Raw genomic sequence first — 25,291 nt, forward strand, 5'->3', positions numbered from 1 at the left:
GTAATATATAAAGTAGGGTAATTGCTACACTAAATTACAAAGAAGTGTAAATAACTATACCATTTTGTTGCCTACTTCTTAATTATTCATTTTTTAAATTGCATTTCAAACACAAAGTTCCCATCTGGATGGTTTCATGAGGCAGAAAAAGACTGAGGGCATTTAGATCTCTTTCGAAACTACCCAATTAAAATGTATCAAATTAGTTTTCAGGTAAGTTCTGATTCTTTTTTAATATACTACTTTCATTTTTAAAAGGCTGATAGAACAGTGGTTATAGACACACAAATAATGAACTCACCTTAGAAAACTTTTGATATTATTGTTCTTATTCCAGGTGGATTCTAAAAGGAACTGCATTTGATCACTCCCAATCTGCCTCAGGAACTGCTTCTTCCTCCCAACTCATGACCTGCATTTTTAAAAGTGTAAATTTTAGGTGCACAATGTGGCACACCTGAAAAGGGTTCAATTTTCAGATTGGGTGCTTAGCACTATTTGAAAATCAGGCCCTTTGTCTCAAATTGGGCACCAAATATCAAGTCATTAGTAGGGCCCTACCAAATTCACAGCCATGAAAAAAATGTCACAGACCATGAAATCTGGTCTCCCCCCATGGAATCTGGTCTATTGTGTGCTTTTACTCTATACAATACAGATTTCAAGGGGGAGATCAGTGTTTCTTAAATTGGGAGTCCTGACCCAAAAGGGAGTTGCAAGGGGATCGCAAGGTTATGTTAGGGGCATCACGGTATTGCGACTCTTACTTCTGCGTTGCAGCGCCCCAGCAGAAGCAGCGCAGAAGGGTGGCAATACCGTACCATGCCACCTTACTTCTGTGCTGCTGCTGGCAGTGGCTCTGCCTTCAGAGCTGGGCTCCCGGCCAGCAGCTGCCGCTTTCCAGCCACCCAGCTCTGAAGGCAGCGCCACTGCCAGCAGCACAGAAGTAAGGGTAGCAGTACTGCAACCCCCCCTACAATAACCTTGTAACCCCCCACAACTCCTTTTTGGGTCAGGACCCCTACAATTGTAACACAGAGAAAATTCAGATTTAAATAGCTGAAATAATGAAATTTACAATTTTAAAAATCCTATGACTGTGAAATTGACCAAAATGGACGGTGAATTTGGTAGGGCCCTAGTCATTAGTCACTTTTGAAAATCTTGTCCGTAACTTTTCTTCTTTCCAGGCCCCAGATTTGCTTTTCAAGACTGAAAGTTCTAATTCTTTGGTTTTACTTTACAAACCTTGATATTTTAGACATTTCATTCCCATGAATGGTTTGAAGAACTGAAGCATCTCCCACTCGTTTCTTAATCCAGAGTTCATAACCAATCTTACTGTACAACAGAAGCATCAGCATCAGTGGAAGAAGGAAGAGTATGACAAGAATGAAGGTGGTATATATCTTTTGGTGAACAGCACTGGTCCACTCTTCCAAGCAGCAAACATACTCTTTTTCATACAGAAAATCATATTTAATCTATAACAAATGAAATAGAAATGAGTCACTTTAATAAGGACCCTAACTATGAAGAGTGTCACATGTTCTAAAGCCCCTTGCTTTATAGCAGGAATTCAGTAGAGACACCTTTCTAGTGAGACTATTCTTCTAATGCATTTTCCATGTAAAGGGTAGCATTCACCATAGTTTATGCAGGGTAAAAACTGTACTTCCTCTCTGCAGCGAAGGGATTGCCCTCCAAGAAGAGCAAGAGGTGTTTTAACTGACACCCTCCTTCAGGTTTATGCTGGGGAGGGAAGTGTCAGTTTCTCCTGGAGGCAGCTGCTAAGATGTGCTGAAACAATGTGCTGTTTGGGCTGTTTTAAGGTTGTGCTGGCCATCTTGGCCAATACAACAGGAATTGAACTGGGTCCTCCAGAGCCAAACATGAGTCTGTACAGCTTGAGCTAAACAGATACAGTGTTTTCTAGCTAGGGCTGTAGTGGGCTCACGTTTTCTGTGGATCAGGTACACTGGCGCTCTGTGTACCACTGGTCAAAGTCAGGTTGATTTACATTACCACAAAGGAAGCATCAGCCTGCCCCAAATGTATTATTTTAATTTTTCTCTACAACTGGGGTTGGGGCAAGAACTGTTTTTCAATAGCACCTATCACACTTTTAAAGTGGCTAAAGTAACATTAATAAGTAGTAGTAATATTAATAGTTAATACAAATCAATAAGTTAATGACAAATATAAAACACAGAACTAAATAGTGGATGAAAAAGAAACAGTGCAGCCAATTTATTTAGCCTTCCAAGAGACTTTTGATAAATAACCTTATTTGAGGTAATTTATCAAAAGCTTCTTGGAAGGCTAAAAAAAGCCAAACATATCTAAAAACATTGTTTAACCCTGGCATTTTTTAATATATATATAATTTAAATGCCAATTTGGTCGGCACATCCATTTTCATGTGAACAAAAGGTACAGCTGCATATCTAACCATGTGATCTGGGCCCTGATCCTGCAACTAAATCCACATAAGCAGCCTGCTCCCCCTGCCACGCACACAGAATCCTACTGAAGTCAGCCTGACCCTGCACTGGTGCAGGGCATCTGCCCAGGTGGATCAGACTGCAGGGTCAGGGCTTTGGTTTGCATGCATAAATGCAGGTATCTGTACACAGTTGTACAGTTGTAATTATGGAGGCTGACTGAAAACTTCTCAAACTTAAATCAGTTTTCAGAACAAATTTGTCTTGTCAGCCAACAAACAAGGATTTCCGAAAAAATAACTGTCCACACACACACACACACAGCTTGTAACCAAGAGTACATAGCTCATCTGTATAGACTACTGTGACCCTTTCTCCAACACCAATATGCCAAGTTACACTTTTTAAAGGATTTTTTAAAAATCCAGACTCCCGAATAGCTGCTTCTAACAGTTAATGAAGGTTTTGAATGGAGTAACCGTTGCTTAAAATGTAATAGCTATGGAGAAATATTTATAGGAACATGCCATGTCACGTAACGATATTCATTTTCAAAGTCCCAAGCTATTGTGTGTCATTGCTGATAAAAAGCAATGGGAAGGTGCAGTGCAAGGCACAGATGCCACTCTTCATCTTCAAGATAGGGAGAGAAGCACAACTACAAGTAGGCACTATAGTATGGAAAGCCATCACAAGGTTACAGGGAGGCAATCCAAATGCCCCAGGTGCCAAATTCGGCCCACACCCTGAAGTAAAGGCTTTCCAAAATTGCACACAATCCTTTGCCAGTGACAATATTAAAAGTGTGTCTCCATTTTCTCTTTTTACAATGCGGGCCCAGAAAGTCAGATTACAAAATCAATTACTCTATGTAAGAAACACTGACTCAACTTTTACAGCAGCTTGTGACCACATTCTGCTTTATCACCTCTCATAAATGTTTGGAGTTTATTCAGCCTTGTTGCTGAGACCCTGCAAGAGCGAAGTCTGAAACAAGGGCTCCCTCTGAGAGTGTGATTACATTATATATCATACCATACCTCCAGTCGCTGTACATGCCACATAGGTGACCCAACAATAACTGCCAGCAACCAGACTATTCCTGTAAACAAACAAACAAACATCTTTTTAATGCTCAGCAGAACAGGGAACTTAACTTTGATTTACATTAGCCTGTTAGTTTGTGAAAAAACAAAATCAGGCTTTTGAGGCAAGCAGATTGAGAAAGTTGTGGATGGTGTTAATTTTAAAAAAGGGGATAGAGGTGAAGTAGAAAGGCAAGGGATTGTCCCAGTCTTGCATGGACAGTATTTCTGAGCTGCTTCATGTAATATGGCTAGACTCAGCTGTAACTCTGTACCATTGCACAGATCAATACCTTCTCTACTATGCAAACCTCCCACACCAGTTACACACAACAGAATCATTCAACCTGCCAATGATGTGTGTTGTATGAATACTGGAGTTGCCTATGATTTTACCCAGCATCGTGAAAGCTCTTCTGTTGGTGTACTGCCATTTCATTTTTAACGGATGCACAATTCCCTGATGCCTTTCCACAGCAATGAAGGTCATCGTGAGAATCTCCGCAACAATAGCAGCAGATTGAACAAATGGTACCATCTTGCAAGCAAATGCACCTGTAATGATTAAAAAGTAAAGTATGTAATCATTGAGGTTAGTTAAAATAATAAGCTCAGGGAGTCAATAAAGTAATATCAAGAACAAACTAACCTGTCTTCCTCGGATACATTTATTTCAATACCTAGACTTCTAGGAAGCTCCTTTCAAGTGCTTGTCACATGTGGCCCCTTGTATTTCTATAATACTGTATTTAGAACTATTCAAGATTCTCCCCTTTCGTACAATTTAAAGATGAAAAAGACCTCTTATGTCATCTTGCCCAGCTCCATAACAATTTAAGACTCTTCCCTACTATTTTATTAGGGTTTTGTTCAGTCTACTTTTAAATACCCCATGTTACATGATATAATCATTTCCCTTAAAAGGTTGTTTTCCAGTCTCATCTATCTATCAGGTAGTTTTTCCTGGTATTCATCTGAATTTTTCCTTTTCTTGATCATCTCATTACTTCTAGTTATATCCCCAGTTATTCTCTTCCCTCCTAAGTGTTTATATCCTCCAAAATATTCATAGCCTTAGGTGCTCCTTTTAGGCACCATTTAGCCAATCTGTGCACTTTTCACTCTTTTAAAAGTTCTCTCATAAATCAACACCTTAACTATTTTGCACTTTTCTAACCTTATTCCTATTTGTCAAGATATTGTGTTAGCAAGACTGTCAGCAATATTCCAATTCCAAAACGTTCACATGGAGATTCCTGCCACAAGACATTATGCTTCTGCAGAGTTGGCCCCAAACAATCGTACTTTGTTTTTTTATTGCTGCTCTAACTCATCGCAAATGTATATTTAATTTGCAGCCTAGTATTATTTAGTCATTCTCAAGTATTGATTTTTAAGTATCTCCCAAGATAATAGCTGTAGTTTGGATTATTCTTTCCCAAATGTATTCTCTTATATTAACTTGTTTCCAAACTGAATCTTGTCATTTTCTGTCCAATATTTCTAATCCTGATGTCATTTTAGATTCTTCCATGTTTAGAATAATTTGTGAATTTAATCAGTAATTGCCCTATTTCCTTTACTAGATTATTAATAAAGATTTTTTGCGAACTGTACCCAGAGTAGGGTGAGCAGGTGTCCGGTTTTCGACGGGAACACCGGTGGAAAAGGGACCCTGGCGGCTCCGGTCAGCACCGCCGACCACGCCATTAAAGGTCTGGTCAGCGGTGCTAAGGCAGGCTAGTCCCTATGTGTCCTGGCAATGCGCTGCGCCCCCGAAGCAGCCAGCATGTCCAGCTCCTAGGATCGGGGGCCCCAAGCACCGACTCTGCTCTCCATTGGGTGGTTCCCAGCCAATGGGAGGTGGAGGGGGCCAGTGCCTGTGGGCAAGAGCAGCACACGGAGCCTCCTGCCCTCCACCGCCACCTACTAGTGCTGGACCAGCTGGTCGCTTCCAGGGCGCAGCACAGTGCCAGGACTGGTAGGCAGCCTGCCTTAGCCCCGCTGCACCGCTGACCGGGAGCTGCCCGAGGTAAGCCCGCACCCCAACCCGTGGCCCCAGCCCTGAGCCCCCCCTCAACCCAGAGTCCCTTCCTGCATCCCAAAGCCCTCATCCCCAGCCCCACCCCAGAGCCCGCACCCCCAGCCAGCCCAGAGCCCTCACCCCCCTGCACAAGCCCAGAGTCCCCTCCCACACCCTGAACACCTCATCCCTGGCCCCACCCCAGAGCCCTCACTCCCTGCTGCATCCCAACTCCCACCCTCCCGCCTGGAGCCTTCTCCTGCATCCCAAACCATCCAGCCCCAGCCCTGAGCCCGCACCCCCAACCGGAACCCTCACCCCTCCCACACCCCAGCCCTGCCCTGCCCTGCCCAAGCCCAGTGAAAGTGAGTGCGGGTGGGGGAGAGCAAGCCAGTGAGGGAGGGAGAATGTAGTGAGCTGGGGGCAGGGCCTTGGGGAAGGGATGGAATAGGGGGCAGGGCCTCAGTAAAGGGGAGCGGCTAGGGTGTTCAGTTTTGTGCAATTAGAAAGTTTGCAACCCTAACCCAGAGGCAGTCCCAATAAAGCCAAAAAGTCGTATGGGTGAAACTGAGAACATTATTTCTTTCCCTATATAGTCGATTTGTTTGAAAATTAAGTTTAAAAAGCGTTTAGGCGCACATTACACAAACAATGAAATGCAGAAAACAAGGGGGGGAACCCAAGAAATCAAACCAAGGCTCAATCCTGCCCTCTGCTGTACAAAGTGGTGATGGGAACAGGTATGGGGAAACTTCCCTGAATGTGACCAGCAGGATATGCTGCCATCACAGCACATAGGAATGAGGAAGGATGGAAGCCCAGTTTAAGCACCAGCCTGTACACCATGGGCTTGCTACTGCTCATTGATTTCAATTGGCACAAATTCCTTTGAGTACAGTGTTGTAGGAGTAAGCTCCAAAGTCATGTTGGTCAAGAGTTAGGGTATATGGCCCAAATAATCCTCAAAGGTTATTAAAGCACCTAATTCCCACTGTAGGCAGATGGCAAGTACATCAGGGACAGCTCAGAGGAGTAGCAAAATGCACCTCACAGTACAATACCCAGATACCCACATGCAGTCTTAGCCTGGCCAGCAGGAACCACATGGAAGAAGATCCACTGGATTGCATCTATCCATTGTTCTGCTGGGCAGGGAAGGATTTGTACTACTAGATATTTTACTGAATGGCTACAAACAGCAGGATAAGGCCCCTGTGAAACATAAGGACAACCTGATGACAACCATGACTCATAATAAAATATCAACCACTTCTTCCTACACTTTCTTGAATGTCTACCGCAAATCCTTAACGAGATTGATCCAATAGCTCACTAAACAATACCTCTTTATGTCCAGTGCAGCATGGGAGATAACATGCACTCCTGTAGTTGCATTATATCTGCTCTGCAAAGTTGGTATATTTACCTCCTCAGTAAAGTAATAAAAAATAACCCCTAACACCGTTGCTAAGTGAAAAAATAAGCAGGTAAAAATTATACCACATAAACCTGGGTTGTCTTTGAAAAATCAGCATCTTAGTGTCAGAAACTAAAGGCAAAATGATGTAGGGCCTGATTCAAATCCCAGTGAATCAAAGGGAATGTTTTCATTGACTTCAGTGGGCTTTTGATCAGACTACCAAAGAGGGCGAAGAGGGGATGTACATGGATAAAGCAAAAATTAATTCCATTGAAGCCAATGGAGTGAAAACTAGTATGTTAATAATTCACAACAGAAAAGCCCAAATTGTTCTATTTCACTTGTAGCAAAAAACAAAACACTGTCATATGTTGCTCCTCATAGTCTATAAAACAGACTTAAGGCATATAATAGTTCCCGTTTAAATCATGCAATTTTTAATAAGTCCACTTGAACAAACATTATAATACTCAAGATTTCTAGAGATATCAATGTACTATGCTTTTTTAAGGTAATAAAGGGAAAGTGTAATATGAGTAAGGAGTCTATGATTTTTAGTGATACTGTAAATACTCTACTGGAAGTTTCATGTTTATTTGACAACCAGTCCAACCTGGCCAAGAGTGGGAAAAATAATTTAGATAATTGTCATCCACACCCCGTCCAACTCCCATCTCTTTTGGTTTTTGCCTACCTACAGCAGTTTCCAACATGCCTTACTAGGAGAGGGCACCTCTGTCCATGCCCCTTTACTGAGACCTGGAGTAGGGAATGAGGCTCCAGAAATTCCTGACCCTTCACCTCTCCTTAGGGTCAGGAATCTGGGCCTGCAGCAGAGCTAGTCTCCAGGCCAGCTTCATCATACAGCAGGCCGCAGTCAGCTGCCTGATTAGGCATGCCACCTGATTAGCTGGAGGGGCTCAATGCTCATGCTGACCACTTCGCCTGCTCCTGTGTTACCTGGTTCCTGCTGCTCCTGCCTTGCATCCAACCTTCCCTCTGTCCTGCCCTTGCCTTGAGTCCCTCCTTGCCCGCTACCCTGCTTGCTCCAGTTCCTTACTTCCAGTTTGTCCCTTGGCTCTGGCTTCTGACTGCGGACTCTGAATTGACCCATGGCTCTGGTACCCAGTTCCTGTCCTCTGTCTTGACCCTGGTTTGGCTTTGGTATTAGCTTGACTCTTGGCTCCAGCTTCCAACTACTGACTCTGGCTCTGACCCTAGGCCTTGGTTCCTGGTGTCTGCTCTGACCCCTAGACCGGGCGCCTTCTCTGCCCTTGTCTTGGTCACCTGACACTTACAGATAATGGAGTCCTCGTCTCTTTGGGGCCATCTGCATGAAATTACCCAACTAACAGTCCATGAGCCAAATAATTGTGTTAAAAACAAAACTTAAAAAGAAACTGGAGAGAAAATGGCGGTCAAGGAAAACAGAACATCTCTAGACTGATACTTCTCGTGAGCTAAATAAGGCATCTCCACTTTCCTACAGAAACTTGAAACAAAAAGTTTAAGCCCTCTTCTGAATTCAATTTGAATACCAAGTTGATTGGAATGGCAACAGATGATTGGAATTACATGGCATGCATTCTGATTACCTGAGTGGTTGAAAATGTAGCAAAAGCCGTTCTCACTCTTGTTATAAGAAAAAAGTTAGGAGATGCATTTTTGGCAAGTTTCTAGGAGCTACCATAAAAAGTTCTTTAAAAATTGAACTATTCCAATCTCCCTGCAGTCCATGTGGTCACCTTGGCCAAGGGCTCTCCCAATACCAACATTTCTTTTGTATTAATGTGATTGTATTGCATTAGGGCTGGTCTCCTTACTGTTACTTATTGAATTTTTAAATGATGACCCTGTACAAAAGGCACCATACTTGTCTACTTTTGAAATTATTGAGTGCTCTTGTGTGCCATTTGGGAGATACTGTAGCACATTTCAGTGACTTTTTAGTAAGTGAATAATCTTTAATTTGTACAGGAGCACTCTGCACTATGAGGCAACATCTTTTGGAAATACAAAATGCTTAGAATGGAAGGGCTTGATCCAAAACCCAGTTTTTCAACTGACATCAGTGGCCAAGCAGAGAGCACGCACTCACATATGGGACCAAGTTCCACCATGGAGTGAGCCAATAACATCAGTGGGGTCCACACATGAAAGGCTATCTTTGGTCCATAGGTCCTAGAGTACGAGACAGACACCTACCTAGAGAATCTATCTTTTCTCCAGGGGAGCAGCAATTCAATATAGTTTTGTCACACATTCTCATATAACCAAATCGATTTACAAAATGAATTAAAAAAACCCGTAGAGAACATTAAAAGACCATCTAACAAGACTGAAGTTCTTTTCTCAGCTGGCTGCCATTCAGCTCTCTTTTGAAAAAAAGAAAAGCACATTTGCCAATAAGACATTGATGTTCTCTTTTGCCTCAGCAATCTTTTATAATTTATGCCTCCTGCCCACTCAGCTTGTCTGTCTCATGGTAGTTTGAGTCCTTTTACGGAAATACATCCAACACTCTTTACAGAGCCCATCACTACAAGGTTGGCCTGAGGCTGTAGTGCCAACCACTAGCAGAGAAGAGGAAACACAACAGAGGGAGATAAAACATCGTATTTAATCATGGAGCTTCTCTCCTTTGGCCAGTTTACAGCAAGGTAACGTGAGAGCTTTCCTCAGCTTAGTTCAAGGGGAACAGTTGCCGAACGCAGGCCCACTTTAGCCAAAGGGCCCAAAATAAGCAGTTAACTCTCCACCCCAGTGGAAACGGGGAACTGACAGAGACCTGATCACCACACCCTGATTACCACTCCCTGATTCTGCTCTGCCCAACCTGCAGGGGGGCAGCTTTAAGTGACACAGCTGGCAAAAGACCTTCCACATGCAGAGAATCACTTCCTTCTCTCCCTTGCCTCCCCTCACTTGACACACCTCATGCCGCGGGGCACAGCTCCAGCAGAGAAAGCAGCAGGTGGGGGAGCTGGCAGAGGTGGCAACAGAGCCACCTCCACCAGCTTTATACCAGCCCTCCTACATAGGGGGCTTCATCAGGGAGCTTTTCCAGCTCGTTTAAGTTCACTTTGTGCTATACAAGCAGACTTAGAGGGCTGAAGAACATAGCTGGCCCTCTGTCTCTGGCAAGAAGCACATTCCTCTGGTGTAACTAAGCACGCAGTTTCTAGGCTATTCATGCCTCCTGGTTCTATCATTTCCCTGAACAGAGAAAAGAGAAGAAGAATGCTTCCTCTTTCTCTCAGAGAGTCCCTAAGGTGACACTTTACTGTCTATACACCTGCCTTGATATCAGGTGGGAATCTTCTTCTGGCTGGCAGCAGAGCAGCTTCTCCAGAACACAGCAGAGCAGGACCTTTGCCCAGCTCTCTTTGATGGAAGTTAAATCATTCCCTGACTGACTTCAGGCATGTCCTCTCCCTTATTGCTGTATCCCTGGGCTACTTCCTACCTTGCCTTCTCTCCCTGGCAGTGACAGGCACAGGCACCGACTCCACGGTGCTCCAGGGCTGGAGTACCCGGGAGCGGGGAGGGGAATGTGGGGCTGTAACGAGGCTGGTTCTGGCGGGACCCAATGGAGAGTGCCAATTCAGGACAAACTGCTTCAAGCAGGGCAGTTACAGCCCAAGGCTGGGGTTTTCCCACCTCTAAGGCAAACCAAACCAGCCAGACACAGAGGACTTTGGTTTTACCCCGCTGGCTAACCACAAGTCACACAAGCAATTCCCTTAGACACTCCAGTTTCCCAGTATCACCACCAGTGCCACTCATTATGGGGACAGATGGTTATGAAAACCAATACCCCAGGAAAAGAAAAAAGTTTCTCTCGATCCCAAAGGATCAAGCCCCAGACCCAGGTCAATATATAAATCAGATCTTACCCACAGATCACACTGTTGTCAGTCCTTTAGAATCTACAGTCTACAGGTTTATTCATAAAAGCAAAAAGATACAGATGAGAGCAAGAATTGGTTAAATGGAATCAATTACACACAGTAATGGCAAAGTTCTTGGTTCAGGCTTGTAGCAGTGGTAGAATAAACTGCAGGTTCAAATCAAGTCTCTGGAGTACATCCACAGCTGGGATGGGTCTTTCTGTCCTTGGTTCAAAGCTTCAGTGTAGCAAAGTCCCTCCAAAGGTAAGAGGCAGAACTGAAGACAAGATGGAGGAGCTGCAGCAGCTTTTTATATTCTCTTGCCATGTGGTCTTTCTTTCTTTGTTCCAAAGACAAGCTTACCACATCACATGGAAAAACCTCAGAGTTCTGTCCATAGGCATGTCCCTGCATACCTTGCTGAGTCCCAAGGCATGTCTGCCTTCTCTCAATGGGTCAATTAATGGTCCTTAATGGGCCATCAAGCAGGTTAGGCAGAGCTGACACCAACTTGTCTGGGGTGTCACCCAGAAGCATAGCATAAGTTTGAAATACAGACAGTAGAGAGCCAATATTCATAACTTTAACTACAAAAATGATACACACATATAGACAGCATAATCATAATCAGCAAACCATAACCTTGTCTTAGACACCTCATTTGACCCCCTTTATACAAGATTTGGTGCCACTACAGGACCTTGGTTGCAACAATGTTCTATACGGTCACAGTTCAAGTCAATAACATCACAGTGGGTGCTTAGCACCCACTGGCAGCCACCTTCTCCCCCTCCTCCCCAGCTGTTTCGCAGCATGCAGGAGGCTCTGGGAGGGCGGGGGAGGAGGGGGGACAGGGCACGCTCAGGGGACGGGGTGGAACTGAGTGTGAAGAGGTAGGACAAGGATGGGGACTTGGGAGAAGGGGTGGGGGCGGGGCCTGGGGCAGAGCGGGGATGGGAATAGGTGAGATGGGGGTGGGGATTTGGGGTAAAAGGGCAGGTGAGGGTGGGACCTGGGGCAGAGTGGGAGGGTTGAGCACCCCCAGGGCCCAAAGGAAGCTGGCGCCTATGATGACCGGAGCTTCTTTCTCTCTGCAGTCCCCCTCTACTTTATACAGGCCTTGCCTGTTCCTGTCCAGCTGTGCTTCCTCTTTAATTTCCCTTCATTACTTCCTGACTCCCCATTCAGGTGCAGATTAGGTGATTATTTGGCTCAGCTAGCCACCTTAACCCCTTCAGGCTGTACACCCCATCACAGGTGGCCATCAAGAAGTGGGTTGCTATAACCAGCTGGAGCTGGCTACTCCAGACTGCTATGGGTGTATAGCTAACCAGTTTGGTGTTGGAAAGTCAACTGTGAGCAAGGGGCTAGCAGAGGTTTCTGAGGCAATCTGTCATGTGATTTACCCAAAAGTGGCTGGCATAAACAAAATATCCCTGAAGTAATTGCTGCTTTTGAGCGAATGGGGTTTCTAAACTGCACCAGGGCTACTGATGGGATGTATGTGCCCATAGTTTGCCCTCCTCTAGCAGCATCTGAGTTTATAAACTGCAAAGGGTACCACTCCATTATTATATAGGCCCCTGTGGACCACAGAGGCTGATTTATGGATGCCAGTGTGGGCTGCATTGGAAAAGTTCATGATGCCAGTGTTTTCCGATGATCGGGAATCTACATACATGGACAGGCTGGGACAGTATTGCCACCAAATGACATTGTCATAAATGGAGCTACTGTCCCCAGTGTTATTCTGACATACCCACTTTTGCGTTGGCTCATGAAACCATATCCTGATCTCAGAAGGTCTTGCGAAGGAAGATTTAATTACACGCTCAGCAGGTGCTGAACGTGCATTTCGCAGCTTGAAATCCCACTGGCACTGTCTGCAGACCAATTTGGATTCCAGGGTCATCAATTCTGCCTGCATTATTGTGGCCTGCTGTGCTCTTGGCAATGTTTGTGAAGCCAAAGGTGAGCCATTTGCCCCTAAATAGGCCTGTTACAGTAATGGATTGCTAATCTGGTACACTCAACTAGAAAGGGCTCCGATCATAGCTTGGGTAGGATGCACCCAGACAGCACAAATCAGGGATGCTCTGTGCACCCACATTATGGACTTGCATGGGCCAACGGAAGAAGAATAGTATATTTATGAAAGTGCTTGTACAACATTTACAGTAAATAAGATATGGTCACATCATGCAATGAAATGGAGGGTGGGGTTGATTGCCACACATCGTGCTTACAGATGACATGACTATGAACTGGTGGGAGAGGGGTTGATTGCTATGCATTGTGCTTACAGATGATATGACTGATTATGAAGGGTGGTGTGGCTGATTGCCTTGCATTCTACTTATGGACAACATGACTCATTATGAACTGGGGAGGCAGGTGAGTGGCAAGACCTGTGGATTTACAATATGAATTGAGGCAGAGAAAAATATTGAGAAATTATGTTGGATAAAACTTCCCAGTTGTCCCTTATCATGTGTTTATCTTTATTATTTGAAATACACATTGTATGATGTGATGCAAGGATGGTAATAAACATTCTGAATACAATTTTTAAAAAAATATTAAGCTATCACCAGGCAGGCCAGCTAACATTAGCATACCCACACACAAAACCATTAATAAAACAAAGTCCATTCATCAAACACTGAATAGGGCAAACAGTGAACTCATTGCCAACAGATCAATCCCTTCCCATTGCATGTCCCTTGACCCTCTTCCCCACTTCTCTTTGCATTTTCTTCTACCTCGAGAATGCTCTTGGTGCCACTGCATGGGGGTGGAGGCTTACTGGGAGTCTGCACGAGGATGGAGGCCTGCACAGGGTAGATTTACCCTGTCCAGCTGCTAAATCCCATTTGCACGGGCCACCCAACTATGGAATTTCCAGAGTGTTCCTGATCTGCAGCACATGTTATTGTGAAAGGGATCCAGGCCATGGTACAGGAGCACTCTTGTGGCCATAAGCATGAGCAGCCTCTTGAGCAGGTCTTTCTGCTACACTCTATCTTCTTCTTCAGTTGATATTCCTGCTCCAGAGACTGTGTCGCAAGCCTCTCCTTGAGCACTGCAATTTTGCCCCCTCTCTCTGCAGACCTGTCAGTGCCTTTCCACTTGTTGTGAATCCCTCTCCCTCTAGTATTACACCTGCTTGCTGAGCCTGTCCAGAATGTCCACCATAAGTTCATCAGGGAAACACTTTTGCTTGGACCAGTCTGTGATTGTTCTGCATCCCAGGTACCTGCTGCAATGCCCTTACTGCTGAGGTGGACAGAAAAGCAGTGGTGGGAGGAGCAGTAGTGGGAGAGGGACCAGCAAAGTTTGAAGAACCTAAAAACAGATATCAACCAGTGCACTACCATTTAAGTACTTTAAAACAGATTCAGTGCAATCTGCAGGAACAAGTGTTTTTTGGAATCCAAAAGCCAAAAAATGATATTTTATAAAACTGAACCTCAATATATTCAGTTCCCAGAACCTGCGTAGAAACAATGGAGTTAATTGCCGTGAAAAGAGTGCACCAACAATGGTGAGTTAAAATTTTAAATTGCTTTTTGTTGAAAAATTGCAAATCAGATTTGTCTTTGGGGAGGGGGCACAGCTTACAAACTTAGCTTTCTCTAATGTTTCTGGCATTCCACATTCTGGAAGACATCACAATTCTAGAGATTGCAGAATGGCAAAGGGATACTTTATTGCAAGCTGCCCCTGGCAAGCCAGCCGTGTATGCCACAGAGGTTTTCAGACATATGGTGACTGAACAGCACAAATACAAGTGGAGGGGGCTGGTGACCTATAGAGCCTGGAAAGTACACACTTCCCCAAAATGTGAGTACCTATCTGGAGTTCCTACTATGGGCTATCAGCTATTCGTGGCTATCAGCACCAGGAATTGGGCCAAAATTCATGGGGAAATTGACAGGATGCAGTACTGGTGTCCACTTGAGTTACTGCCTCCCTAAGGATCCCAGTGCAGGCTGCTCTGAATGCATCTATCCAGTGACTACATGCAAACACAACACGATAATATGGATTCTCAAAGAATTACATAGGCATTCCCTCTCCTTATCCCAAAAGGCACATTTCTGGACTACATTCAAACCTCCAGCTGTACTTCGGATATTGATTCCATCACCTATGGACTACATTTAACCTCCCCTCCGCCTCCCAGACAGCACTTACATGCAGCTCATTACATTGTGGCATGGTGTTGTACCAATAAATTAAAAACCAGCAGGATCTTATTAAAGGGAAAAAGGCAAAATACCACATTTATTGTGAATACAGAAAGAATCATAGTAAGCAGTTAGTTACAGCTGTAACATTCCATTCAATCTCATCTTTATTCACTCATTCATTCATACAAACACACACACACACACACACAGGTTCTGCAAGGTTGTTATCATAGTAAGCAGTTAGTTATAGCTATAACATTCCATTCAATCTCATATTTATTCACACATTCACACACACACACACACACACACACACACACACACAGGTTCTGCAAGGTTGTTATCATAGTTACCAGCCTTAGAGTTGCTCATGCCAAGCCACTGGCCAGGTGGCCTGGACATGAGGAGGGAGCAGGGCCTTGTCAGATGCTCATCTGATGCTCCTGGAAGTTGGTTTGCAGAATCAGACCCCAAAGTTCTCACTTTTTAGAGTCTCTTTTTATAGGAATTTCTTCCTAGGCCAGTCTGTGGGAATTGCTTCATCATGCTGTTGCTGAATCAATCAGCAGATGGCACATTCCTGACGGCTCCGTGCTGCTAGATGTTATCTTGTTCTTTGGTTCTCCCATTCTTGAGGCTGTTGGGTGGATTCCAGTCTGCCCTCCGGGGGTCCTCTGGTTATTTCCACTTGACGCCTTCTTCAGCCGATGGACACTGGATTCTTAGGCTGGCACCTCCCTGATCATTCAGTTATTATCCACACCAAGCATCCATCCACATACATCCTCTATCTCTATTTTAATCACAATTGTTAATACAACAAAAGGGCGAGGAGTCTCTGGGTGCTGTGTCTGTTGTTAGAGTATTGCTTTGAGTCTCTCTCTGTGAATTGCTTTGAGAACAGACTCTGTCTTAGAATGTACTAACGCAATTAGCAGCTTGCAAGTTTCACATACAGAGGGAGAGAAACAGTACCAAAAACCAAGAGACCTCTTAATTAGTAATACCCTGGAATTTAAACTATGGGGAATCAAACTCATTTGTGATTTTAATACAGAACTTCTTTAATATGATCCAACAATGGCCAATTTGTGTAGCATGGCATACTAAAAGAGAAGGCAACATAACATAACATCTTTTAACACTTCAGCTCCCCTGTAAGAATGTGGGAGTTTCTTGTAAAAAATTAATTTTAAATGCTTGTTTGACTGTTGTTTGTTCTTCACAGTTTCCATTTGAATTCCACATCTGGGGGGAAGGAGCGGGGGAGGGGGAAGAGGGAGGGTACACCAAGGTGCTAGCATGCAGTCTGCCATTAGTGATTACACACTGCTGCCCATGGCTTGTAATAAATGTTGCACTGGGCCTGTCATAAACTGGAAATCCCTCCCACCCATATAACAAAAACAAACATGGAGCCAGAAACTTACCAGGCTGAGGGGCTATTTTTGCTTCTTGTGTTTCTGCTGCCAGTTCCATAGCAGGCTACTCCTCTGTGGAATCATGAAAAAGATTCTCTGAATAGGGACCCAGGATGTGCTGCAGCTGCTCCGTCTGCAAAGCCTCTTTGGGGACCCACATAAGCACCAGTGTCATTTCAACAGCCTGATCCAGCATTTCCCAGCCCGGTTCCCCTCCAGTGCTATCCTGGATTCTAGGATCAGAAGGTTACTGTCCCAGCTGACCAGGCTGTCGTGATTCACTGGTGGCTCAGTGCTTAGCTCAGTACCCAGCCCCTGGTCAAACTCCTCGTAAAATAGAGAGGGTGATGGGGGGTTCCCAGAGGTGCAGTTCTCATCCCTGGCTTTCCAGTAATCACTCTTGAGCAACTTAATCCACTCCCTGTACTGGCCACCAACATAATGAATCCCCAACTCTGCCAGCTTCTTCACTATTTCTTTGTATATGTGGTCATCCCTATAACTCTTATTGAAGTCGAACTGTTTGATCACCTCACACCAGAGATTAATCAAAATCTGACTGTGTTCTGATGACCACCTAGCTGTGCACTTGGCAAAACACTTCTTTGTGGCAGTGGCTATTACAAATGCAGAAGAAGATTCATTCTGCTTGCGGTTCAGCAGTCAGAATAAAAAGAAAGGCTTAAACACTGAGTAACTGTACTTGAACCAGAAGCTAGACCTAAGCCCCAGCAGGATTCACAAACAAGGCATTCCACCACATATGTTGCCGTCAGAACCCAATTTGGTAAACATGATCCAAGCACAACTAACCCCACACAAAGAAACTGGAGATGTCCCTCTTATAAGTTTTAACCCAGGTTCAAGGATGTGGGAAACCCAGGTTCAAGTCAAACCTCTGAATAATATGAAGCAGTGATATGAACTTGGATCTCACACTTCCCAACAGAGTGTCCTAGCCACTGGAGTATTCTGGGCTGGGTGTCTCTTGTTGAAACTTTTCCACTGTGTATACATAAATGTTACATTCCAGGGTGCAATCCAGACCAATGGGGGCTGTGTCACCGCCTGCCCTACAACCTGGGGTGCCTCACAAGGCTTTGCTGTTGTAGCTCCAAGCTGGGCCACTCACAAACAGCCTGTCAACGTGTAAGTCACACTCTGAATATCTGAGTATAGCTGCAGCCCTGATCCAGCAGCTCTGACCCCAGCAGCCTGTCAGCAACATACCAGCCACACTCTGGCTTCCAGCAGCCTTGGTTACTACCTGCAGGGTGACCCCAACACACTTCCAGTCCCAAATTTTCCACAGAAACGTGGTCTGCACTGTCCAGCCCTCTCCTGAGCAGATCAGATATGAGAGGTCCATTGCCCCTGTAAGGGGTCAATATCCATCAGTTTGCTACTTGAAATGGAGCTACCAAACAGCTCAGTTGAAACACAAACACTGGATTAATTTTGATTTAAAAAAATAAAACAAGTTTATTTAACTACTAAAGAGATAGATTTTAAGTGAGTACAAGTATAAGGCATTAAAGTCAGAAATGGCTACAAGAGAAATAAAGATTAACCAATTTATTTGAGCATAAGCTTTCGTGAGCTACAGCTCACTTCATCGGATGCCTCACTGTATTTTCCACTTAATGCATCCGATGAAGTGAGCTGTAGCTCACGAAAGCTTATGCTCAAATAAATTGGTTAGTCTCTAAGGTGCCACAAGTACTCCTTTTCTTTTTAAAGATTAAACGCTTTCTAGTAGCTAAAACTTAAGAAACCAGACTTGGTTCAAGTAAGACCCTTACCACATGATCCCAGCAACAGGGCTGACCAAATTTTCATATCAAAATCTCACACAAGGTCCAAAAGCTGGTTCCTTTGTCTTAGGTGAAAGAGAGAGAGAGAGAAGGAGATAGGGAGAGAAAGAGAGAATACTGGTTTGTTTTCCCCCCTCTCTTTTATAGTCCAATCACCCTTTGAAATGCATTTTCCTGAGGGTTACCTCTAGCTCAAGTTCCTTCCCAGTGTGAGAACAGAGACATGGAGTCTCATGGTGAAAGCGGTTCCATGTTGTTGTTTGTTAAAATGCAGGTCAATCTGTTTCTGTCCCCCTCCTTTGCCCAAGAATTGCCACTTGACCGATGATTGTCAATCAGCTTTGAAGACACCTGGTTAGAGGCATCATCTTGCCCTTTGTCTTTGAGAAACAAGTTTACCCCCCTCCCCAGACTTGTGTGGTAAATACATTTCAGTCGTAATTTCAGCGTATGTTCATAACTTTATATGTAATGTTGCTACACACATTTTGCTATGATATTTTTGACCGGTGAGTTATTGGTTATCAAATGATACCTTACAATGCATATTTTTCACAAAGATTACTACAATAGCATGTAGGGTGTATTTGTTAACAATAAATAAATAGTCATTGGGCCAATGAGAGTGTGAGAATAATTCTACACCCTGTGGTCAGGTACTCTCTGAAGAAGCGAGAGACCCAAGGTCAAATCCTTGCTTTGCATGGGGGAGAGGGGGAACCAATCTTGATTCACTCGCTTCCTAGGTGAGTGCTCGAACAACTTTGGTTAAAGGCAAAAGGAGGAGGACCTCCATTATTTTTAAGGACAGTCTTGGCTTAGATGGATAACTCCAGGAGAGAGTTCATGGCTGTGAATCCTGAGTGCAGATAGGTATCTTCTTCCAACTGGGAGTTTGCACTTAGGCCCAGCACCTCAAAGGTATTTAGGCTCCTAACTTAGAATCATAGAATATCAGGGTTGGAAGGGACCTCAGGAGGTCATCTAGTCCAACCCCCTGCTCAAAGCAGGACCAATCTACAACTAAATCATCCCAGCCAGGGCTTTATCAAGCCTGACCTTAAAAATATCTAAGGAAGGAGATTCCGCCACCTCCCTAGGTAACGCATTCCAGTGTTTCACCACCCTCCTAGTGAAAAAGTTTTTCCTAATATCCAACCTAAACCTCCCCCACTGCAACTTCAGACCATTACTCCTTGTTCTGTCATCAGCTAACATTGAGAACAGTCTAGATCCATCCTCTTTGGAACCCCCTTTCAGGTAGTTGAAAGCAGCTATCAAATCCCCCCTTATTCTTCTCTTCCGCAGACTAAACAATCCCAGTTCCCTCAGCCTCTCCTCATAAGTCATGTGTTCCAGTCCCCTAATCATTTTTGTTGCCCTCCGCTGGACTCTTTCCAATTTTTCCACATCCTTCTTGTGTGGGGCCCAAAACTGGACACAGTACTCCAGATGAGGCCTCATCAATGTTGAACAGAGGGGAACGATCACATCCTTCGATCTGCTGGCAATGCCCCTACATATACATCCCAAAATGCCATTGGCCTTCTTGGCAACGAGGGCACACTGTTGACTCATATCCAGCTTCTCATCCACTGTAACCCCCTAGGTCCTTTTCTGCAGAACTGCTGCCGAGCCATTCGGTCCCTAGTCTATAGCGGTGCATGGGATTCTTCCGTCCTAAGTGCAGGACTCTGCACTTGTCTTTGTTGAACCTCATCAGATTTCTTTTGGCCCAATCCTCGAATTTGTCTAGGGCCCTCTGTATCCTATCCCTACCCTCCAGCGTATCTACCTCTCCTCCCAGTTTAGTGTCATCTGCAAACTTGCTGAGGGTGCAATCCACACCATCCTCCAGATCATTTATGAAGATATTGAACAAAACCGGCCCGAGGACCGACCCTTGGGGCACTCCACTTGATACCGGCTGCCAACTAGACATGGAGCCATTGATCACTACCTGTTGAGCCCGACAATCTAGCCAACTTTCTATCCACCTTATAGTCCATTCATCCAGCCCATACTTCTTTAACTTGCTGGCAAGAATACTGTGGGAGACCGTGTTAAAAGCTTTGCTAAAGTCAAGGAACAACACGTCCACCGCTTTCCCCTCATCCACAAAGCCAGTTATCTCGTCATAGAAGGCAATTAGACTAGTCAGGCATGACTTGCGCTTGGTGAATCCATGCTGACTGTTCCTGATCACTTTCTTCTCCTCTGAGTGCTTCAGAATTGATTCCTTGAGGACCTGCTCCATGATTTTTTCCAGGTGAGGCTGACTGGCCTGTAGTTTCCCAGATCTTCCTTCTTCCCTTTTTTAAAGATGGGCACTACATTAGCCTTTTTCCAGTCATCTGGGACCTCCCCTGATCGCCATGAGTTTTCAAAGATAATGGCCAATGGCTCTGCAATCACATCTGCCAACTCCTTTAGCACTCTCGGATGCTGCGCATCTGGTTCCATGGACTTGTGCTCGTCCAGATTTTCTAAATAGTCCCAAACCACTTCTTTCTCCACAGAGGGCTGGTCACCTCCTCCCCATGCTGTGCTGCCCAGTGCAGTAGTCTGGGAGCTGACCTTGTTCGTGAAAACAGAGGCAAAAAAATCATTGCGTACATTAGCTTTTTCCACATCCTCTGTCACTAGGTTGCCTCCCTCATTCAGTAAGGGGCCCACACTTTCCCTGGCTTTCTTCTTGTTGCTAACTTACCTGAAGAAACCCTTCTTGTTACTCTTAACATCTCTTGCTAGCTGCAACTCCAGGTATGATTTGGCCTTCCTGATTTCACTCCTGCATGCCCAAGCAATATTTTTATACTCTTCCCTGGTCATTTGTCCAATCTTCCACTTCTTGTAAGCTTCTTTTTTGTGTTTAAGATCAGGAAGGATTTCACTGTTAAGCCAAGCTGGTTGCCTGCCATATTTACTATTCTTTCTACACATCGGGATGGTTTGTCCCTGTAACCTCAATAAGGATTCTTTAAAATACAGCCAGTTCTCCTGGACTCCCTTCCCCCTCATGTTATTCTCCCAGGGGATCCTGCCCATCAGTTCCCTGAGGGAGTCAAAGTCTGCTTTTCTGAAGTCCAGGGTCCGAATTCTGCCAGGAGTTAGGCCCTAAATCCTTTTGTGGGGCACAGCTTAGACCACAACCTTCTCCTCAGCATTTCTTACTGGCTAATTTAAAAGGCTAATTTAGACGGCTCAACACGCTCGCTTTTGTGAATCCTGTTCCTCAGTAACTAACTCTCCCCATCTGTTCTATAGGGAGCCTGGGGGCCTAACTCAGGGTTGTGAATTCCACTAGACAGTAGGATGCCTAAAAGGTAGGCCTTTCAAAGAGTTGTACCACCTAAGTCCCCCTGGTGAATTCCAATTTCCGGGTTATCAAAAGGCCTATGAAGTTGTAAATAAGTAGATCACATTTTTTTTAAAAAAGTCATAATTTGAGTGTGATTAAAGTAAGACAGACAGGAAAAAAACAGTATTGCTGTGTCAGATTTGTCAGGCTGTGCTTTTCATGTGTTTGTATTCAGGTTATGGAAAGCTAGCAGAAGAATCTTAAAGGAAAGCATCCTGCTGTTGCTGATGCTTATGCATAGCACAGAGTATCTTCTTTCCTCAGATGTGATGATTACATGTTGATGTTTATGGGAGTTAAGACTAATGTCATTCAAGTCTTTTTCTGAGTTCATCAACTGACAGCTTTATCTGTTTGTGTTTCCCAGCACGATACCAGCCATCTAGCATACTTCTTGGGGCAGATATTGATGCAAATCCAATGCATTAAAAACTTTGCTTATTTACATCAACATATTCATTGTTTTTTTAACTAAAACCACTTGCTGAGTTCCTCCTTATTTTGCAGTGTTATTGCAGAAGCACAGATATTTTGTTTTTCCCAGATTACTGTATCTACCACAGATATTTTTCCAATAGTGATTGCTTAGAAACCCATAATACCGGCAGGGATACAGAGTTCATACAGCATGAATAGCTCAGCCGGCTTTCTGGAGATGGTTGTGGCTTTGGTGTACATTGCAGTTCTTTTGCATCCAATTCTGATACACTTATACTATCAATGTTACAATGACATAAATGTTAATTTGCCAGTTTGTATTTGGTCTAGGACAGAATGAAGTTAAAGGTGACCTGAAAGAGGAGAGGGGGAAAAGGGGTTGTATCTTCTTTTGTGTGATGATTTGTTTTGTGTCTCCTTATGATAGATAAAGGCAACCTGAATGGTGTGTGTTTGTTTTTTAAAATCTGCTTGTTTTTTACATTCTATCTGGAAAACTGAAGAACTAGTAAAATAGTGACATCACAAGGCCCAAGAGAGTGAAAACAGAGCTACTAAACGGGGAAGATTTTTAATTAGATTGCTTTAAACTTTTTCTTTGTATCATTTTAACTTCATTTAGCTAGTTAACCTTTTGTATAAAGGATGTCTTTCTCTGAGAAACAACAGATTTCCCTTGTTTTTTGTAAGGCAAGAAGCAAGCAGGAAAATAAAGAATTATTTTCTGGCCTTATTTACATACCATACAGAAACAAAAAGGGCTTAAAGACACCCCTCCCCCCGCCACTTTTTTTTTTTTTTTTTTTTAATCTTCTTTGTAGGCTGCCCTTAACATAGTCAGTCTCAGCCTGACAACTCCAGGTAGGACAAAGTTAACATATGAAAGCATGAGAGAGACAAGGTGGGTGAGGTAATATCTTTACTGGACCAACTTCTGTCCGACCTTGAAAGCTTGCCTCTTTCACCAACAGAAGTTGGTCCAGCAAAAGATATTACCTCACTACAACAATACTGCAAACATGCTAAAGCATGGCAGTCAGGTTAGAACAAAGGGCAGATGACCTGTGGAATGGGAGAGAATGCAAAGGAAACAACTATCCTTTGTATACACCTTCAAAAGGACTCTTCCTATGCTGCCGCTTTGCCGCAGCAAAAGCTAGAACTGATCAGCCAGCAGCAATAGTGCAAATCCCTAGCATAGACAGGCAAAACTACTGTAAGCTGTGATTGGCACTGGTTTTAAGCCGGGGAGAGCTGGACTGATGCAAGTTGTGGTTTATAGTGGCTTTGCCTGTTTACAGGGGTTTGCATCTGTGCAACTATAAAGCTGGCCCAAATCCTCAGTGTAGATGAGGCCTACATTTTAAAAGTGGCACAGGATAAGCAAGAACTAAACCTGTTATCCCAAGCACTGATTACAACTGTGAATGATTTTAAGAAAACCATTGAGTAGACATGCCATGAGGGATAGATGTTCTTTTGGGCAGCACCAGCGTTCACCATAATGTGGTGGGAATCTGGTACACCAAGCCAGATGCTCTAAAACCTGAGAAACTACAACAGTCTATGAATCAGGGAAGGAGGAAAGAGAACAGTGAAACAAGACACCTTTACCAGAGATGGCCCTTCTGATGTACTGCCAGCAAAATGAAAAGGTCAGCGAGAGATACAGAGACAGAGAGAGACAGGCTGAGGGGAAAGGAGGCACACTTGAGAAATGTCAGAGGTTTCTTGGTTTCCTCTAACGACACAAAAGATTTGACACATACTATTTCTTTGTTTTAATTATCTCGTCATGTTCCAAATAAATCTTGTTTTACTACAGTCCAGGTGCTTTTAAACTAAGATTGCCACACTGACCATCCTAGAGGGGTGAATAGCTGTTAGTCCAGAGGTGGGCAAACTACGGCCCGCAGGCCATGTCCAGCCCACAGGACCATCCTGCCCGGACCCTGAGCTCCTGGCTAGGGAGGCTAGCCCCCAGCCCCTCCCCCTCTCCCGCAGCCTCAGCGTGCTGCGCTACCAGCGTTCTGGCCCGCCGCTCCTGCCGGGAAGCGGGGCTGCGAGCTCCTGCTGCTCTGAGCAGCATAGTAAGAGGGTGGGGGTGGGTGGGTTTTGGATAAGGGGCAGGGGGTCCCGGGGGGAAGTCAGGGGGCAGGGGGTGGTTGGATAGGTGTAGGAGTCCCAGGGCGCAGTTGGATGGGGCAGAGGTTCTGGGGGGTGGGGGGAAGTCAGAGGACGGGAAACAGGGGGCATTGGATAGGTGTGGGGATCCCTGGGGGGCTGTCATGGGGCGGGGGTGTGGATGGGATCGGGGCAGTCAGGGTACAGGGGGGGGTTGGATAGGAGGTGGGGTCCCAGGGGGCGGTTAGGGGCAGGGGTCCCGGAAGGGGGTGGTCAGGGGACAAGGAGTAGGTGGGGTTGGAGAGGTGGGGTTGGATGGGGGTTTTGAAGGGGGTCAGTCAGGGGGCAAGAGGTGGGAGGGGGCAGATAGGGGGCGGGGGCCAGGCTGTTTGGGGAGGCACAGCCTTCCCTACCCGACCCTCCATACAGTTTTGCAATGTCAATGTGGCCCTCAGGCCAAAAAGATTGCCTACCCCTGCATTAGTCACTGAAGGTACATCTTCACTGGAGAGTCAGCCCATGTTATAGCCTGAGTTTCCCCTAATTCCACTCATTCCATCCACACAGAGAAACAAGGAACCCAAGATTAATGCTGTTTTCAACTCAGATTAGTAGGCATGACTGTGGGTATAGGCTTGAGCCTGGGTTTTGCTTCAGCCCAGATTGGCAACATGCAGCATGCTGGTCCTTAGGAACTTCTCCTCCTCCTCCTCTTCTCTCCTCTTTTCCATTTGGAAATGAAGTGGGGCAGGGGTATTGGTCTCAAGGGAAATCATTTAAGAAAAGCTGTGTCATAATCAGCTGAACTTCAAGGCAGAGCATTCTGCTTTTCTTGACACTTGTTTTCCCAGGCGGACCCGTTATAGCCTCCAGAGCCATGGGGGACAATTAGATTATGTCTACACTACCATTTATGCCGGCATAATTTATGACGATCAAGATGTGAATAAGCCACCCCCACCCTCAAGTGATGTAAGTTACCCTAACTTAAACGCCGGTGTGGACAGCGCTATGTCGGCGGGAGAGCATCTCCCGCTGACATAGCTACCACCAGTCATTCACGGTGGATTAATTAAGC

General features: G+C 44.8%; 1 protein-coding gene across 1 annotated transcript in view; it reads right to left on the reverse strand.

Annotated features, from left to right (window-relative positions):
• QRFPR (pyroglutamylated RFamide peptide receptor) overlaps positions 1-25,291 on the reverse strand; it is a 53,842-nt gene that overhangs the window by 12,454 nt on the left and 16,097 nt on the right. The window contains exons 2-4 of the mRNA XM_074950022.1: positions 3,926-4,084; positions 3,485-3,546; positions 1,249-1,484 (exon numbers count right to left, since the gene is read on the reverse strand). Coding sequence (XP_074806123.1) covers positions 1,249-1,484; positions 3,485-3,546; positions 3,926-4,084 — 457 coding nt within the window. The remainder of the gene's footprint in view (positions 1-1,248; positions 1,485-3,484; positions 3,547-3,925; positions 4,085-25,291) is intronic.

Source organism: Natator depressus, chromosome 4 (assembly GCF_965152275.1).
Source record: "Natator depressus isolate rNatDep1 chromosome 4, rNatDep2.hap1, whole genome shotgun sequence".
Lineage (NCBI taxonomy): Eukaryota > Metazoa > Chordata > Testudines > Cheloniidae > Natator > Natator depressus.